This window comes from Numida meleagris, chromosome 1 (genome assembly GCF_002078875.1).
Source record: "Numida meleagris isolate 19003 breed g44 Domestic line chromosome 1, NumMel1.0, whole genome shotgun sequence".
Classification (NCBI taxonomy): Eukaryota; Metazoa; Chordata; class Aves; order Galliformes; family Numididae; genus Numida; species Numida meleagris.
The window spans coordinates 22,451,040-22,471,196 of NC_034409.1; the positions used below are offsets into that span (position 1 = coordinate 22,451,040).

A 20,157-nucleotide genomic window follows, 5' to 3' on the forward strand; every position below is an offset into this window, starting at 1 on the left:
GCTCTGGTGGGATGTGCATGGTCGGCCAGAACCATGGCTGACTATGGGTCTGGTGGACTAGCTCACTCACCTCTGTGCCATATTTAATTGCACAGGCTAGCCATGTGCTTGGTAAACGTAAGACAAGAGATCTTATACAGCCCAGTGCTGTAAAAGGACAGACCTGTGATAAAACACATCTGGCCATAAACATACTGAATAACACTGCAGACTATGTTTACACAGGCTGCTGAGCTGAGCAGTTATATTGCAGTTCTACTGTCCCTTCTAACCGGAGATCTCAAAATGTCATAACAGTGCTATCAATTATGGAAGACAGCCTTATCTCTTAGAGTCAGGCTTATATTTTCACTTTTCCTGTGTCCCTGCCTCACTTTCATGAAGAATCCTGGGAGATGATATGCAGAATGGCAGGTCACGGTCCCTGAGCCATTTGGGTTGCTGATAGAAGTATTCATGCTTGGGGAGGGAACCATCAGCTGATAATGTGAACCAGTAAACTGGGTCATATATCCTGCAAGGCACTAAAGCATTAGTAATCATTGTTAATAAATGATTGCCATTGACATGATAACCTCATTTCTATGCATTCTTTTTTTTCCCCTGCTCTATGAGAATATTAATAAAAATGTGAAAAAGAAGCTAAGAACTCCACTGAGCAAAAGGACATGCTACTCAGATTTACTCAAATGTCTCGATTAGGCTTACAGCTGCTTTACAAAGGTGCAAAATAGCATGAAGTCCACTTTAGTGTGCTGGCATTAGTGGTCTAATGAATTCCTACCAACTGCTGAACTGGAAATAAAAAGGAGAAAGTATAATCTAAGAAAAAGGCTGTTTTCTAGAAGTTTCCCTCTTTTTTGGTGAGGAGCCCATTCCATTTTCAGCAACGCAAATTAAACTTGCTTTGAAAACATGATTCCTGCTGTGCACTGTTAAGTATGACCACGTTAAGCTCCTTTTGGTCCTCCTGTAAATGCCACTAGATCTGCAGCTTTGTGTTCTACATCTAGATTTGACTGAAGATCCATGCAGTCAGCTGAGATAAGAACGAGATTTCTGAGTAGGGAATTGTCTGATTCTAAGTACAGTTTTAATCTACTGAATCCTGCTTTTCCGTGAGCTGGCCTTCTGCACAGTGCACTTAGATCTTCGTACTTTGTGTAATTCTTTCTGTATAGATACATATGTGAACGCTGCAGGCAACCAAGTCCATACTTACACCACATGTTGTCATCATTCAGTTATGCATAGATTTTGAATTAGATGATATCTCTTTTAAAGCATGTTTCTCTTGTAGCTTGTTACTTAGAACAACTTTTCTATGCTGTGTTTCCCCGAAGAGAAGCATGTTACCTGCCTGTTAGCTTGTTCTGCGTGCACTGGTGATTCCGGTCAATTTGAAGCTTTTACTGCAGAAAAAAGCTGTTGACAGGAACCATGTCTGAGTAAAAAATGTAAAGACTTGGATCTCACAATTCAAAGTTCTTACTCTGGCTTATATATGTATGTATGGAAATTGATCTTTCTAAACTGAGTTTCTAAATTTTCCTGAATCTACTCAGTGCATGTTTTTACTTGTTTTGTTCTGTTGAAAACTCCATTTTAACTTTACCTCATGCTGTTGGCATTGAAGAGATGTAATGTGGAAGGAAAGAACAATTTATAAATTCAGTTTTGTTTCTGATAACACCAGCACATGCAATTACTTGGGATTTGTGCAGTTTTAAGATATGTTTTACTGTATTAATGTGCAAGTTGTAAAATATCAAGTGATCTAAGTGTGAATAGAAATTTCAAATTTGAAAAAAGTACCTTGAAGTTGTGATAACCTACTGCCTTCAAAAGAGATAGTTAAAGGAACAAGAAAGGTTCATTCAGATGAGCTTCTGGTAATTCCTGATAAGCTAGGCATCTCTATTGGAAATGTTCAGGAGATTCTGAATACAAACAGGTCACCCTACAAACATTGCTGGTGGAAAATGCTTAAACATCCTCTTAATGTTTAAACATCCTCTGGGTTCAGTTGCAGCAGCACAGAAATTTTATCCCTGTCTGTTTTAGTAATAAGGAATGAATGTCAAAATTAGTCACAGGTAGGTGAGATAATTTGCAACTGAGTATGAAAGACTGTAGTTACTCCATCAGAGTTTGCATTTGAATTTGAACTTACTCAAAGTTTTTTGCTACTCTGAACCAGGTTCTTTTTTTATTTAGTACTATATCTGCTTTAATGTCTGTGTAGATGATGGACAGACATGTATCTTAGGGTTCACAGATTGTATTAGTAAGTTAATTCACACAGAATCACGGATTTGCAGGGGTTGGAAGGGACCTCTAGAGATGATTGAATCCTACTCCCCTGCTAAAGCAGGTTCCCTGCAGTAGGTTGCACAGGAAAATGTCCAGAATATCTCCGTAAAAGGAGACTGCACAACCTCTCTGGGCAGCCTGTTCCTGCAACCTCATTGTAAAGAAGTTCTTCCACATATTTGTTGGGAACTTTCTGTGTTCCAGTTTTTGGCTATTGCTCCTTGTGCTGGCCTCATTCAATTGCCTCGCACACTTCAGATATTTATAAACGTTTATCAGATCCCCTCTCAGTATTTTGTTCTCCAGGCAGAACAGCCCCAGGTCTCTCAGCCTCTCCTCGTACAGGAGATGCTTCAGGCCCTTTATCATCTTTGTTGTCCTCTGCTAGGCTCTCTGTAGAATTTCCCTGTCTTTCTTGAACTGAGGAGCCCAGAACTGGATGCAGTACTCCAGATGTGGCCTCACCAGGACAGAGTAGAGGGGGAGGATTTCCTCCCTTGATTTGCTGGCTGCACTCTTTTTAATGCTCTCCAGGATACCATTGGCCTTCTTGGCCAATTCAAACAGTAGGAATAGTGAAAAGCAGTAGAAAAAATGTGCAGTTCGTTTAGTAGGTAGGAAATAACATCTTAACAATATGGGGCTTCTAATTTTTGAAGTGCAGGAACCCAGGCTTTCAACATTGTGATGAAAGCCTTCTTCATCATGCCTCCTAATCTAGTAGTTATGATGTCTACATCTTTAGATGATTTAAGACAGAATCACACAGAACCACAGAATGGCTGTGGCTGGCAGGGACATCTGGGTCCATCTTCTCCAAGCCCTGCTCCAGCAGGGACACCCAGAGCAGGTTGCCCAGGACCGTGTCCAGGCAGCTTTTGAAGATCTCCAACAAGGAGTCTGCTCGGCCTTTGGGCAACCTGTGCCAGTGCTCCATCGTCCACGTGGTACAGACATGCAGTTAGAACCTCCAGTGTTTGTGTCCATTGCCTCTTGTCCTGATGCTGCACACCACATAAAGGAGACTGGCTTTGTTGTCTTTGTATGCTCCCATATCAATGTATACACATTGATGAGATCACTGCAAGACTCCTCTAGACTGAACAGGCCCAGCTCTCTCAGTCTTTCTTCACAGGAGAGTTGTTCCAGTCCCTTCAGCATCTCTTTCCAGTAATTCCATGTCTCACTTCTACTGGGGAGGGGGCAGAACTGGACACAACACTCCAGGGTGTGGCTTTAGCAGTGCTAAGCAGAAGGGAAATCCCCTCTCTTGACCTGCTGGGGATACTTTGCCTAATGCAGCCCAGGATACCATTGGTCTTCTTTGTGGCAAGGGCCCATTGCTGACTCACGTTCAGCTTGGTGTCTACCTCAACTCCCAGCTCCTTTTCTGCCTTCCAGCTGGGCAACTCCCACTGTGACCTGGTGCCTGGGCTTGTTCCTTGTCTGTTCACCGTGATGAACTTGCTGAGATTTTAGTCAGACTATTTCTCCAGCCTGTCAAATTTCCTCTGGATGGCAGCACAACGCAATGGTGTATCAGAGAATGAATCCAAGGTGCATCCAGTCTGCTCAGGAAAAAAAAGGGAGAGAGCTTGAGATTTAAATGGAACACAGGGCTAGCCAAATGCAACACCAAAAGTGAGATATTTTAAAATAGTCCAGAGGGAGGAAAAAAGCAACAACAACAAAATGGAAATGATAAAAACCTTGAAAAGTTCAAACTCAAAACCAGAGATAACTGGTAACTGCTTGACATTCTACTTTTTTTACAGGTGAAAGTACTGTTAGGCTATAGGCCTGTGCCAATGGATCAGTGTTTGAACATTCCTTCTACTTGTATGTGATTTTTCTAAACCTAACTCTGGAAGTAACATATTTGTGGTGATCTTGGATTCTAAGGTTTTCAATTATCATGAGCCTGCAGCTCCGATTTTTGACAGTATCTTTTAGCAGAGCGGATGTATTGGGAGGGTTGGGGCTGGACTAGTGGTAATGTTGCTGTGTGTGATGAGTCTGTGATGCTACATCAATTTAAAAAACCATAGGAAACTGACCTGTTTTCACTTGAACAAAAGGAAAATGGAAATTTCAGAAAAAGGAATGGAAATGTGCTGATTCTTGGCTGAGACATGAATACTGAGTGACTTCTGATATGCTACAGCCAAAGCCCAGCAAGCAGCATTATCCGCCATTGTCCTAGGACCAGCACCACAGCACTCGGCACACAGCAGCTTTCTAGCATCATTTTTAAAAAGATGCCTTGTGAGAAAACATTGTAATGGTCCCTCTTATATTAAAAAATTGCAGTTGTGCATTCAGCTTGGGGTGCTGTCAAAAGCTCTGCTGATGGTACATTAAATATAGATGCTGTTCAAGCTATTGAGGCAAATTCTACATCAGATAGCAAGTATTTGTCTTTGGAGTGCTCTGATCACATGATTGCAGTCCCTTTCCCCTCCTCAGATGTTACACTGAGCTTACATTTGTAAGTGACCCAAAAGGATTTTTTTACATCCCCTCTCATAACATATTTTGAGCTTTTGTCTTTGAAATGTAGCCCCTGAATATTTTCAGGCTCTTTTCTTTGCTTATCAGAATAAGCTAATAATAAGATAATAAGCTATTATCTTGTTCTCATACTGCATTTTCTGTGTTTTATTTTGTTTTGCTTTTAATAGAAGCTGAGATTGTATGTAGTTTTGTGATTCCAACAACTGGTTTAATTGTATTATGACCACATTTAGAAAAATGATCATTTGCCATCTAAGCATGATATACACAGAGAACACATCACAGATCACAGTACCAATATGGAGGCAAGGACTGGGATACAACCTAAAAAGTGAAAGAAAGTGTAACCTTCTTCATCATTCCCTCTCCTCCTTGAAACTACAGAATGACCTTTCGTTTCCTATAGCTGTTACAACAAGAGCAACAGCTCCACAGAGATGTGGTTACAGACCCGTAATGTTCGAGATGAAAAGGTGCAATGGACACCGTCTGGACACTTTTTGTATTCTTACTGATGTGCACACCTAAATATAGTCATTAAAAAGTGAAGAAGTACAAGTCTGAAAAAAAAAGACATAGCCATCTGTTGAACTGTTACCTGAAAATCCCACTTTTGAACTAGTGCAAAATGTAGCTTGTTTCTGTGGTTCATTACCATTCATAATTTCAGCCAATTAAATTTTATTTCCCAGTATTTTATGTTGTTGGTTTTTTTAAAAATATATTTGCAAGCATTCAATTTATGTATGTTTGTATTTTCAAATATATAAAACGGTCCCAAATTTTTTTCTTGTCCCTAGCCATTCTATTTTGGAACAGCCAACAAAAAGCCAGCAATGACAAAACAAATGAATAATTTTGGATATGTTTGCTTTGAAAAAGATCAGCATGTTTGTGCATCAAAATGTAGCCAGATCGGCTGGCTTTCTCCTTTCCAAGAGAGATGATTGCAAACCAGATCAAAGGGAAGAATCTTGTCCAAGCTTCTACTGCAGGTTCAGTTAGGAACCATAATGTTCAGTTGTGATCTGAGACAATGTCAGTTGCGCCCTTTTTTCCCCCTGTATCTTGTTTGATCTTGTCTTGTGATTGTTCACTGCAAATCTGAGGTCAAAAATGCCATTGATAAATCCAGACAAACAAGACAGTGACTAGCAGTATGTATAATTCAGATTAGGTAAAGCTGAAAGGAGCACTAAACAAAATATAGCATAATGGTTGAGAACACTGTCACTATGGATTATTTCTAAAAAATCTAATTGATTTACAAAAACTTAGTGTAAATATAATCAATGTCTCAAGGAAGTATCTTGTCATTTATAGCTCAGCATGGAATATATGGTATGGGGAGAACAGTTTTAATTCAGTAAACTCACGTTTGTACAGCCACAAAGGCTTATTCTGAAACAGGGAAGTGGGGCCGTTTGGGGGAGAGCTCCCCACTCCAAGCTGCAGGCTGTTGTGAGGAGTCATCACTGTCCTCAGCCTTCCCGCAGCTCCCGGGCTGCCTATCTCAGACACGTTCCTTCCAGCCTCAGGACTGTGCTTTTCTTGAATTGCTGCTTTCTGATTTTGAATATGCTAAATTGCTTCAGCCACAGGTACCATAAACACCTGCAGGCTGACAGGATGAATATACAGGCTGGTAAGTGCTTGGAGGACATTTCTCCAGAGAGGTGACACTTTCAGGTTCCCATTTAGTGGTGTTCTGCTACCTACCAGTAGCAGTGCACATAAGGACTTGCTGGTCTGCACAGTCCAAAACTTTCTCTATTTTCAGTCACAATATGACTGAAACAAAGCTTGCTTTTAGAAGCGTGTCTGGCAAGCTCTGTTGCCTCCCTTCGTCAGCATGGGTAAATTGGTTAAAACAGGTGTAGTCGGGGAAAACGAATGGATTTCTTAGTCCCTGACACCCCTACTTTACAGGTAAATGCTCTTTTGGTTTATATGCTTTTCCTGAGACCAGAGTGAATCTTCGTGTGAAAGCTTCATGACAAAGTACTGGCAGCAGAGCAATGGAAATAAAGCTGCAGTCTCATGATGATATCCTAATGGCTTTCTTTTTATTTTAAGATACCTTAAACTAATCCCCAAACTCAGCCCAATCACAGTCTCTAATGCAGCATTGTTTTCAGCTATTAGCAGGTGGTTTTTAAAGCCCTCTTCAGATGATATGCGGGGCCCACATAATGAAGTCAATTGTTAGACAGGATATAATTTAGACTTCAGCTCTTCCTCTCAGTTTGAAATAAAATGATTACATTTCAGGAGAGCCTAAGGGAAGATTAAAAGTTTTATATCAAAAGTTGAATATTTTCTTTTGTTGTGCACTCTTCTTTTAAAGGAAATGGTATTCATTTAAAATAATGCATGTTCTGATGTATTTGAAAAGGCACTACTCTGCATTAAAAAGAAATTCATAAAGTATGCATGTATGGGAGAAGAAGATTGCAATCTTCATTTGAGTGTTTAGTCAAAGGTTTTTTACTCAACCCATTCTGCTTTGTTCCTAGAATGAGATAGCTATCTGCAAAGACACATTGTAAATAACAGATGTCCCACAGTGTTTAGAGGGCAGCAGTTAATGTGACAAAATCCTCTGGGGGCTCCTCTCCACAATCAGGTTATAAAGTGATATTGTAGCTTCTGTTCCAGACTGGAAAAAAAGGTCCTTGCCTATCTTTAAACTTGTTAGATATGGTTCCGGGCAGTAGATCAACATAATTACACCTCTGGTAACTCCTGTCACACTTCTCATTTCTTGTATTCTAAAGTTCTCCAAGGGCAGAGGCCACTTGTAGGATATCAAGTTGTAAAGCTGATGCAGGTGCTAAAAATAAATGGCATAGCACAGGTATGAACAGAGTAAGAAGTAAAGACATGAATAAAAAGATAAAGTTTTTATCCAGTACGACAAGATAGCTTTTACTGTTGATACCAGTGGGGCTATTTTTAGCAAAGATGCCCTGAGCACATTTGCAAGAAGGCACTCCCTGTTAAAAGAATTCCCGGAAGCTTCCTTAAAGCAAATGTATCTGCAGTGAAGTCTCTTCTTATCCAACTGAGCATAGATCTTCTTCCAGAAGCCATCAGAAGAGCCTAAATACAGAACTGCTGTAGTTTAGTAGCCTTCTTCCATGCTTTTTAGAATGAAGAGTGTGAAAGCTGTTGCTGTTATTAAGGAGCATGGTCGCTGAACTGTCAAGCTGAAATTTTCTTGTGATATTATCACGGAAGAGATGAAATTATTTCACTGTAGTGTTCTCTAGTCTAAATATACATATATTTTTATACGCTAACAGAAATGGATACTACTATCTTAAGGCAGCACTAGCATAGTTTTATATTCATTTGTCTCAGGTACTCATTTTACTTTCCTTACCATGGGAACCAAGGTTAATACCACACAGTTAGCATCCATGCTGCCAATTAAAAAGGCAGACAATTATAAATGTTAAGTTTAACTGCAGATTTAAGAAGGATGGAGTCTCATGGGACAGAGTGGTAAAGATCTGTGCTCAGATGACATCATCTCTCCCAAAGGTTACGAACTGTTTGTGTGCTGTTATTCCAGATTTCTAGAAAAACTGATGTGATGTGGAAATTAAGACGACAGTTAATGGCTACTGAGGAAGAAGACGGTTTATCATATCCACCTCTGAATGTGACCACTGGAAATGATACATGCATCCTTTTCTATGCTAGTAATTTCAGCCTTGTTGTCAATGGTTCAGTTTTAATAGAATTGACAAATGCAACATTTGTTACCCGAAGCGTGGATACTTCTTCCTCTACGTGCTCAGACACCAACAGAACGTGAGTAGAACAAGAAATTTTATATTTCACAAACATATTGTTCTGGAAGCTAACAAATAAAGCAGTGGAAAGAATAAAAACTTAATTTTCTTCTACTAAGGCATATAAAATACAAAATACTAAATTTAATATTCTTGAAAGAAGAAGATTGAGTCAAGACCACAGTTTTTCAGATGTCACCTCTATATTTACTGTTTTTTCCTTCTGCATTATTTAGTTCCTTGCTTGTTTATGTTTGGTCCAAATGGGTTTCTCTGTGCCTGATCTTGCCATCACAGAGATCTGCACTAGTGTTAACGAGATGATTGTTTCATTGTAAAATTCCCTTGAAGTGCAGTATTGCCAGTTGGTAGGTGGTACTTCAGTTGGAAATACATTAATGAAACATGATCTCTGCTTTCATTTGTTTTGAAGCACCTGCTCTTGGTTAAAAAAAAAAGACTATAGAAATATTTTGTCATATTTTTCTGTGTGCTTTTTGTACTGTGAACCTTTTCTACATGACTTCTGTAATTGCCTATTGATTTAGAATATTCCTTCTGATTGAAATGTCACAGTGATTTAATTAAAGCTGACTACTCTAACATTAAAAATCTTTTTCTTACTCTTAGACTGTCATTAAAATACACAAAGCCAGTGAATGGAATCAACAGCCTAGAGATAAGGTAACTTATGATTTATTCTTAAATAAATCTTTGTGATGTACAAAGCCCATTTGTAAACAAAGACAAAGAGAAAAAGAGGTGGAAAGGTTTTTAAAATCACAGTTTTGGGTTTTTTTGCTGAAGAGTTACCATACATTAAAGAATATATAAGTGTGCTCAGGTAAAGTTCTGAAAAATAGTGTAGACAAACAACCGTTCTGTAAGATAGTGGAAACATCTTATTTTGCTGGTAGGATCAGAACAGGATTTCCCATCTCAGGGAAATCAAACTTTAATTTGGAAATAATTCTAGGAGCTGAAGTCTGCTTGGCTTGCCAGGCTTGTGTTTCATCCTGATATGGATTGCCAATGTACTCTGTTGGAGTTAGCTTGTGGCTAATGAGAGCTGCAAAAACTGATAATTTTTCTGCTCTGTGAATGATGGCAAGAGCGGGCTTCTTCTACCATAAGAATAGGGAAGAGAAAATAAGGAAACAGGAAGGCTTGGGATGAAAACTCAAAGAGAAAACATGCTGCTTTTGCTCTCACTGGTGGACTCCAGGATAGCATCTGTACTGCTGTGGGGATTGCCTATTGGTCCACAAACCTCAGTTCTTTCCTCAGCAGCAGGAACAGCAGTTAAATGTTTTCCTTAAACTCTGTCAAAGACAATGTGGCCTGCTCTTTTCATTCTAGTTCCTCTCTTCCTTAAAGAGACAGTCATGTCATTTTAGGCCTCTAGTAGCTCCCATAATACAATATTGCATGGTGTATAATACATACTTAACAGAACCAGAAGAGCCCATTGATCTTTTCATGATTTGGGAAGACTTAATTTACTTTGCTCATCCTAGCATGTCTGTTCTCAAGAACTAAAACCTGCAGAGATACGTTATAACTTCTGTTTTCCCCTTCTGGTTCATTTCAATTACATTTGTTGTTGAAGATGACTTCTTAGTAAGACTGCATTCTGCCTCGGTAGACAGGACACGAGCAGGGCAAAGAGGTGAGAAAGAACAGAGGACAGAGCCATAACTGCATTATTTTTTCCCTGCAAAGGTCATTTAATAAAATAAAATGACACCAGACAGGACCACGGTCAAAGAGCTCAATTTGTTCCTCACTAAGCTCAATAAACTCTAACCTCAGCAGCATAAAATCAATCCAGAGCTTGTCCTTACCATGCCAAGCCTACCACATTACGCTGAGCAGCTAGGCATATCCCACCTCCTACAAGCAGCTGCCTCTTCTTATGGAAACATGCCTCTCCCTTCCCTCTAGCAAGAGCAGTGGTCAGCCTCGTGCACTTGCCGTAGAAGGGTGAGCTGTTGAGGTTTTCTGGCTGTGCTACTTTTAGAAAAGTGAACTAATGCTTCAGCAGGAGTAGGAGCAGTGGGCTATAGATTTTGCTGGAAGAAGCACCTCAGCTTTCTCAGCAGCTGATGGCATCCAGCTGCTCATGCATCTGTCATCTTCTCTGGAGAATGGTACCAAATTGGACAGAAGTGCAGAGCATTAACTGGATAGAGCTTCATTTCTCTTTTCCCTACTTAAATTTCTAAGAACGTGACTGTTCTCATACAGCATGTATTAAATGGAATTGCTCCAAGAACTGTGGTGTAAAGTCTGGCACCTAACAATTGTGCTTCTCTTATAATCTTTGGAACATTGGTAATTCCAGGTAACTTCCTTTTCAGAAGCATTTCTTGCAGTGAATAGCCACGTGAGATGGTGATCAGTAACAAGGAGTGACAATTAGAGTTCACAGGGTTATCTGCCACAGAGGGAGTCTAACATGCAGCCAAGAACTGTTTGTGCCACAATACTTCAAAGAGTATAATGGCTGTGTGAACGTTTGCTTCCTGCATTGGCTCTAATGTTCAATGTGAGCACAGCATTTCCTGTAAAAGGCGAGATACATAGCCTTATAAAACTTCTATGTTTATTTGCTGTGTTTCCGAAGAATTTCCTTCTTTTCACTTCCTTGCCTTCTTAGCCAAGGTTCAGGGCACACTCAGCATTTGTGGTTGGCACAAGCATTTAAGTATGTTTATGCATATATTACGTATTGATGTGTGTTTATAAATGGACAGGTCTTTAGGCTGAAGAAGTTCAGTTAGCGCCTGCAGCTGAAAATTCGGTTCAGATTGTGCTATTTATCAGGAAGAGATTCTCACAATTAGTATCTATGCTAATACATTTATAAATTTGGAACTTTTATCATTGTAACGATAGGATAATTTTCCATATATACTTCTATACTAGATGCAGTTCAAAGGATATGTTCTTCTTTCACTGATGTTTATAGCTGAATGTGGTATAGAAGAAACGGCTTAAGTTCGAGACATAAGGAATGACAAAACATCCTTTTCTCACGTGAATGACACTTTGAGTTCTATGATTTCTTCTGCGAATTTCAAAACCCTTATTATGAAATTATATGAATCAAAAGCCACAGATCGTTAAAAAAAAACACACACACAAGAAAACAGCTCAATGTAGTCATTTTTTATTTTACTCCTAAGGAACAGTGATTGTATTGAGTTTAGACTTCAAGTTGAATGGATGATATGCTACTGAGAGCAACTGATTTAAACAATCAATAGGGAACGTATACTACTCTATAGTGTGCCACATTTATAGGTGACTGTTTATCAAACTTGTCATAATTGCATCTAAATATTACCCAAATTTTAAAATCCACACATAGTGATGCCCATAGTGGTGTGGATAGACATTAGAATATTTCATTTTGTATCAAGTCTGACTTATTGATAAATAAGTATAAACTTATAAACTCCTTGTGGTTATATAACTCAGCAAACAGTAGAGAGATAAATGTGCAAAACAAGTGGGGACTAAGTATTAAGCAAAATATAATAAGGAGAAAAGTTTATCACTTCCTGAAGAGATAACTTGATTACCTAAAAGCTACTGGGTAAAAATGGTAAAGATTAGGGCATAGCCCTGGTATCTATAGATAAGAATTTACTTCTGGATATTCTCAGTTATTTCTCTTTCAGAACATTTGGGAGATGTTCATACTGGAGTGGTAGTAATACTTATTTAAATCCCATAGTTATAAACTAGCAGCAGCTGGTTTTTGCAAAATGAGAAAATATTCATTTGTGGCTAAACAGCTACAAATTAGGAAAGTAGGGCTGACAACCCCTCCTCCCATCTAGTGAGAGAAAACTGTCTTTTGCTGTAAATTCAAACATTTGCAAAGGTAGATTGCCATTTAAGCATCTGAATCAAGGAAGAATTACAACAAATCAAAATGGTTATCATGACTGTACCTATCATAAAAGCATTCTTTTTCAAAAAATCCCATAAATTGTTTATTGAGAGTCACTACAGGCCTACTGACAGCGTCTTAAGTTCTGGTTCACTCATCATAAACTGTTGGTAACTGATGAGATACTGCATTGGCATAGGCCCTTGAAGAATGAAATCACATTTGCTTGCTCCTTGCCTGCCACAGCTTGTGAGATGAAACCCCAAGAAGTAGTAGAAGTGTTCACAAAGGCTATTCACTTATGAACAGTCCTAATGACATGAGACGCCAGCTGTGATGTACCTTTATTTGCCATCAGTGCTTTATCAAATGAATGATAATTTTGTCCTTCTGGCATTTGGACTTTTTTTTTAATTCTGTTTTCTTTCTAGGTTTTTAATGACCAATATGTTCTATGGAGGCTCAGCTAGAAATTGGTTCACTTTGGATTCAGTTGAGATTGTACAAGATGAAGAAAAACTTGCTAAGTATAAAGTATCTGTCATCTCTGCTCCTGCAGAGTACTCATTTCATTGTCAGCTGGTGGGAACAAGTAGTCTCTATCTGACAAGGCTGATTCCATCCAACTTTGAAGCAATCAACTGGGATGTTTTCATTTCCAGGTTCCAAGTGAGTACACATTGCTATTTCAGAGATAATTCCAAGAACTATTACTTGCTATTGTAGGTGCCAAACGACACAAATTCATAATGCCCTTACTTTCAATTCAACCAGAGGAAAAATGTAAAAGAAAATCTGTTCCCCCTAGGTGAGCTATTCAAAAAAGGGGTAAAAGAGATGGCAGTTGCTGAACAGTAAGAACATAGAAGCACGGCTGTGAAAAACAAAAACTCCAAAGTTGTCCACAGAAAAGAAAAACCAATAAAACCAAATGCGCTTAATCAGGCAAAGAATGACTAAGTCTTCATGCCTGTTTAATGAATTGGGCTGCTGTTGGAAACATGGACCTCTTAGTTGGGTGGCTTTATGCCGCTTTCTTTGTTTACTTTGCACTTTGTTTACTTAGAAAAGTACAGCTTAGTGTGGTTACAGCTTTCAGTGATATAGATAGTCTGAACTCCTACAAACAGAAACAATGCCCAGTAGAATTAGATGTAATGGAAGGTTGGAAAGTTTGCCATGAATTTCAATCAGGAGAAATACTAGGTACCATACAGCCCAGAAGGAAAACATTTTGCTGCTTTTTTTTTTTTTTGTTTTTGTTTTTTTTTTTTGAATGAAACACAGATCTTCCCTATATTTTGTGCAGATGTAGATGACTGACTATCATCGTGGGCACTGATTTCATTTAGGAGAGGCATATCAGCAAACTGGACTCTCTTTGTCAAAGATGAGCTAATCTCATAAACGGATACAAATGCTAATATAGTCACATTAATGATTTCATTATCAAAAAATATCAGTGATCTGAATTCACATTTGACATTTCAGTTTAAACATTGAATTCTCAAAAGAATAGCATCGGTAGTGAGATTTACTTTCCCCTTACTACCCAGAGCTACTTAGTTATCTTGCAGATTCAGATTCTAAAAGAAGATGGAATGGAAATTTAATATCTTTAGTCATTATTCAGTCACACAAAAACACTAGACCTAAGTATCTCTGGCAGCCTTCCTTCTGAATCATTGTTTTTTATCTTCCCCTTTGCAGGCTCTAAGATTAAGTCCCACAGTTTTTGAGAAGCAGTACAGCAGTACATACTAGTGTTCTGAAGGTTCCTCCTGATGGTGGTGTTTTATGGAAAGGCTTGAAAATGTCTGAGACCACACAACTGGACCTTGTCTAGTCAGTACTTAGAAGTACAAAGCATAGACTTTGACATCACTAGTCTGTGAGAATACATGGGCTGTGAAAATACAAAGGGTCCACATACAGCAACAACCTGTCTTTTCCTAAAACTTCTAAATAAATTGATACTGCTACCTTCTCAAAGCCTACTGAGAGGTCTTGTTCCATCTTCAGCAGGCATCCTTTCAGTCTAGCCTTAACAAGAGGAAAAGTAGTAGGTTACCCGCCTTCTTTACTCCTTTGGAGCAACAGCTGCTTCCACTGTTCAGACAACAGAACTTTCCTTTGGAGGAAGGCCTTTTTCCCTAATCAAGTCTTAGGTGTAAAAAACAGCCTGAAAAGTATTATTCTGAGCATTTCTGTTATATGATTCTCCGTAAAACCAGAATGTCACCATTTTTTACCACATTCTAAGTTTTGTCTAAACTAGATCGTACCTTTCCAGTTATCGTCCACTGATATGTAAAGAAGTCTGAATGGTGTCACTATTGGTCTTTGTCCAAGAATGAGATTTGCTAACTCCCAAGCTGTGTTGCAAGATGAAAAAAGCACGTGGGATGTGTTAGTGATTGCAGGCAGCACAAAATCTGCTTGCTGACACTGAGAACATGATTTTCATGTCAATGTTATGCAGTGAATCAGAAATCAGGACCCAGTGCCAATCTAGCTGGTACAATTGCACTTTACTACTTTGGACAGTCAAAATAGTATCACCATATTAAGAAGTTGTGGCATCTGCACAGTGAAGGCTTCCACAGCATCTTTCAGGTCCAGGCTGAAATGATGCAGGCATTGTGTTACTTCTGGAGCTAGCTTGATCACTGCCTTGTAAAGAACCTCTGTAGGATCCTGTTTAGACAAAGCTGTGGCCTACAATGTCACCACTCACAGATGTAAACTGTACTAATACCACCCTGTTATGTTTTTTTGTGGCAAGAATGACTGTTACACCATTATAAATTCTATCTTTTTGAGGCTCTCAAGAGTTTTCTAAGAAATTAAGGAGGGAGCTACCACCAGCACTGCTTTTCTTTACTATGCGTCATACTGATTTTGAAGCCAAAAACTTTAAAACTACTAATTTTAGGATTCCTTATGGTTGACATATTACTAAGTTCAAAAATTATATGTCCATTTTACATTTAAGATCAACAAAAATGAGATTTTACTTGAAGGCTTTGTCAAAGGTCAAACGATGAGGAGACTCAGTTCAGGAAAGTAATTTAAAACTTGTACAGTAAATTCAGGCTAGTATGGACAAGACAAACAATGCTAGTCCAAACAATAAAATTAAAACTTCCAGAGGAACTGAGGCTTGTATCCTGTATGCTGTTTTCACATTCATAAAAATTAGAGAAATTTAAGTATTATTTAAGTATTTTTAACTTCTTCATGGTAGAAATGCTGCTAGTAATCACATTTTTATCTCCTAGCTGCGATATAACACCCCCACAGAAATGATAAAGCTTCAGAAAAGCAATAAAAGAATCCCGCGTATAATTCTTCTTGAAAGGAGATATCACATTTTAAGAATGTACAATTAAAGCTTTCATCTCAGAGGTTCAATAAGCCTAGTCATTCTTTAAAAAAAAACACTAAAAAACCCCACAAAAAAACCAACTCCAACAGGATCGACAAAATAAAATACAGTATTTATGGCTCAATACTAGAAGTGGTAATGTGTTGCTAAAGCAAATACAGGTGCTAAGTGCTTCAGAGATTTCCTGTAAACGTGTTAATAGGAATGTACTGTTTTTCAGAATTTCAGTCTTTTTTTTTAACTGAAATAGCAGAAATCATCACCTGCTTTTTATTGTAAATAAGTCTTTCAGATTGTATTTCATGACTACTATTTACACTCTCATCTGTTGTCAAAGCAGTGGCTTAACAAGAAAGGCTTTGGTAATCACCTGTATTCTCTGAAACTGCAGTTATCCAACCCAAAAGCTTATTGTCAGTAATCCTGCTTTAATCAGAACTCTGACTGCCTATAGTGAAAGCATTTAGGATTTGCAAGTAGCGGCAGAGATCTTACTCAGAAAGATTCTTCCTAAGAGGTCCAAAAAAATCTCATGATGCTAAAATTATCTTCACCTCCATGGCGCCTTACTCCTGCATATGATAATAGCTTTATTAATCAGCATTCCAGAAGGTATAGGCATTGCTTTTAACACATATTATATGCACATTAACTTCATTTGGCTGAACCATGAATGAACTCAAACTCAGAGTGCTTGCTGAAGTAGCATTATCTGCAAGCCACAGGCAAATTTCTTTAGTTTGTGCAGCATCTTTCCTAGTAAGTGCAAAATCAATTATTAACACAAAATTTTTATGTTAGTTTATCTTAAAGCATAGAGTACTCATGGAATGGGAACATAGAAATTAAAAATTAATGATCTACTTTTCCTTCATTTTCTTCCACTAGTTAGTTTCCCTTCCTTCTGAAGGAGTGGGTGCTTATGTCATTATCTGCCTGTTTGTACACAGCAAATTGTCTTCCCTTCATATCTTCCAAATCCTTTAACTGGTTTTAACAAAAGTTTAAGAATGGTATCAGTCTCAAAGGCATTCCGTTTGCTCATACTTTTTGCAAAATTTGGAGCTCTATCAGAACAGATAGATAACAGATCCCCAAGTAGATCACCAAGTTAGTTGACTTTGCTGAGGAAAATAATAACAGCACGAGCTCAACCAGTAGCAGATCTCAAGAAACCAATTGCAGGAGAAATATTACAGGTTTCCCTAACCACATGAAAAGGTTATTATAGAATCACAGAATCATAAAATGGCTTAGGTTGACAGGAACCTTAAAGATCATCTTGTTCCGGCCCGCTGCTGTGGTTAGGGTTGCCACTTGCTAGATCAGGCCGCGCAGGGCCCCATCCACAGGTACTCTGGGCAACTTTTCCAGTGTCCCACCACCCATTTCCTCCTAATATCCAATGTAAATCTCTCTTTTTAGCATCCCTTCTTTCTGTTGTATCAGCTGCACCACACTGCTCGGTGTCATCAGCAAACTTGCTGAGAGTGCCCTTGATCTCACTGTCTGTGTCACTGATAAAGACGCTGGAAGAGCACCAGTCCTAAGACAGACCCCTTTGGAGCACCACTTGTCACTACCCTCCACCTGGGCATAGAGCTGTTGACCACAACCTTCTGGCTGCACCCATCCAATGACTTATCTACTGAATAGTCCAGCCTTCAAGTCCATATTTCTCCAATTTAAATGTAGTGTGGGACCATGTCTAAGGCCTTGCAGAAGTCCAGGTAGACAATATCAGTTACCTTTCCTTTGCCACCAGTGCCATCACTCCATCGTAGAAGGCCACCAGATTGGTCAGGCATAATCTGCGCTTGGTAAAGTTGTGCTGGCTATCATGGATCATGTCCTCATCTCACATGTGCCTTAACATGTATTCCAGTAGGATCTGCTCCATGATCTTCCCAGGCACAGAGGTGAGACTCACTCGCATGTTGTTCCCTGGGTCTTCCTTTCTCCCTTTCTTAAAAATGAGAGCAGTATTCCCCCTTTTCCAGTCACCAGGGACTTCACTTGATAGCCACGGCTTTTCAAATATGATGGAGTGTGGCTTGGCAACCATACTAGCCAGTTCCTTCAGAACCCTGGGATGCATGTCATCTGGTCCCATAGACTTACACACATTCAGCCTCATGAGGTGGTCTTGGATTTGTCCTTCTCTTACACTGGGGGGGATTTTGCTTCCCTGACCTCCTCCTAGAGGTTCAGGGATGTGACAGATGTGGGAAGCGTGACTGCAGGTGAAGACTGAGGCAAAGAAGTCATTGAGTACCTCTCATGCCTTTTGAAGGTAATTCTCATTTGTCAGGAGGTACGCTCTCCTTTACCTGTCTCCTCTGCCCGGTGTACCTGTAGAATCCCTTCTTGCTATTTTTTCACATCCTTCACAAAGTTCAGTTTCATACATAGGCTTTTGTGTGTGAATACACAGGATGGAATGCACACCTCAATGGAGGATATAAAACCTTACCAACTGTTTTCTTCTTAAACTTTTACTAAAACTCAGTTAAAATATTATGTATCATTAAATGCATTGTAAAGTAGGCTTCGGAAGTTCTGCTCATCAAGGAGCTATTACCTAAAAATCTCAAGATATTTTGACAAATCTCATTGTTTGGGGAGCCTTACCTTACATGCCTTTGAATTTCCTGATTCTGGTCATCGAGCTATGCTGATCACACATCCTGTTTAGCTCTACTTTTAAAACTAACACAAATTTCTGAAGTGGGAACACAACCTCCCTCCTGCCAAACAGGTAACTTCTGCATCTTAAATTTCTAAGTGGAAAGGAGACCTGAAAAATTACTATGCAAAGTATTTGTTCTCTTTTTTAATGGGCTGAGTGAGAGTGACATACATCCTGAAAGTAAGGTCTATATTTACATTTAATTTCACTCATCTGTCTTTCTTCATTCTCAGATTCAAGGATTCAACGTGGAAAATGGCCAGTTTTCCTATGCCAGTGACTGTACAGGTTTCTTCAGTCCTGCAATCTGGATGAGCTTGGTGACAACTATAATTTTACTGTGGATCCTGGCCTATGGAGTCCATATGATCATGCAGCTCACAACAAACAGCAGATTTGATGATCCCAAAGGTCCAGCTCTGTCAGTTCCTCAGACAGAATAGCCATTGATTTATTTAATACTGCTTCAGCTTTTCCTGGGTTGATATTTATGATTTTTATAAGCCTTCTACTTTATGACATTTGTAACCTAAAAAGATGTCATCGCGGAAGAGGATAATCAAACAATATATTAAAAGGATACTTATGGTTAGCAACAATAATAATAATTCTACTTGTTAACGTTGTTAATGTTCATTATTAAGGTTTAAGGTGAGGTTGTCAAGATTATTACTCTAGCTATTAAAAAGACCAGAACAAGCTGCCTTCAGATTAAATGTTTTTGGCAAAGAAAGACTATCACAACAGAGAAGTGAGAAGGATTTATAAATAACTAATTCAGTAAGTAACTGAACGTATTATCATACTAAGTATGATTAAATGTGCCAATATAGACAGAGATAATGTAATTTTCTTAGCATTCTTTCTTTGCCAGGTATCTTTGGAGTAGTTTTGAAGGTTGTACAAAAAAGGGGAAAAAAGATAGTGCTCCTGTACTGTTCAAGTCTGAATGTTTTTATGGTCATCTCACTGCTTCCAGAAGCCTGATAGAGCTCAGTATGATTAATTCTTTTGCAATTAATAAAGATACTAAAACCTCTCACTGGGCAATCTGACTGTGGTGGGAATTGCTAAATGAGGCAGTAAATGGTAAAATGGTGAAAAAATATAAAATGATATTTTTATTCTTTTGTTAGCAATGTATTGTTAAGACTGCACATGTTCTGTTAGTGGTTGAAGAACGAAAGGATACAACTTAACGAAGTTATATTTGTCACGTGAGAAAAATTCTAATTTTTTTTTTATCTCGGTCCATCTCACAGGACAATGATTAAGAGGAAAGATGGTTAGAATCAGTTATTTAGCTAAACCAGTAATAGTTTATACTCATCATTCCTGGATGCTGCATTTTTGTTTTGAAACCAAAGAAGTAAGTTAAATGCTATCTGAAGCTGTTCTTCTGAATCATTCAGTCCTGACTTAGAAGACAAAAAGGAAGCTGGCATGTAACTAGGAGAGGTGACTCCACTGCTGCTCATTTCCCCAGATGTTTTTTAAAATCTTGTGGAATGCTGGCATTTGATCTCCTCAAAAATGCAGTGTTAGGCACTTT

The 20,157-nt window shown here is 38.7% G+C and overlaps 1 protein-coding gene across 1 annotated transcript in view; it reads left to right on the top strand.

Moving 5' to 3' along the window:
- ATP6AP1 (ATPase H+ transporting accessory protein 1) overlaps nucleotides 1-19,650 on the top strand; it is a 53,902-nt gene extending 34,252 nt beyond the window's left edge. Inside the window, exons 7-10 of the mRNA XM_021384797.1 lie at nucleotides 8,405-8,646; nucleotides 9,258-9,311; nucleotides 12,960-13,197; nucleotides 18,839-19,650. Of these exons, the coding sequence (XP_021240472.1) occupies nucleotides 8,405-8,646; nucleotides 9,258-9,311; nucleotides 12,960-13,197; nucleotides 18,839-19,048 (744 nt within the window). The 3' untranslated portion in view covers nucleotides 19,049-19,650. The remainder of the gene's footprint in view (nucleotides 1-8,404; nucleotides 8,647-9,257; nucleotides 9,312-12,959; nucleotides 13,198-18,838) is intronic.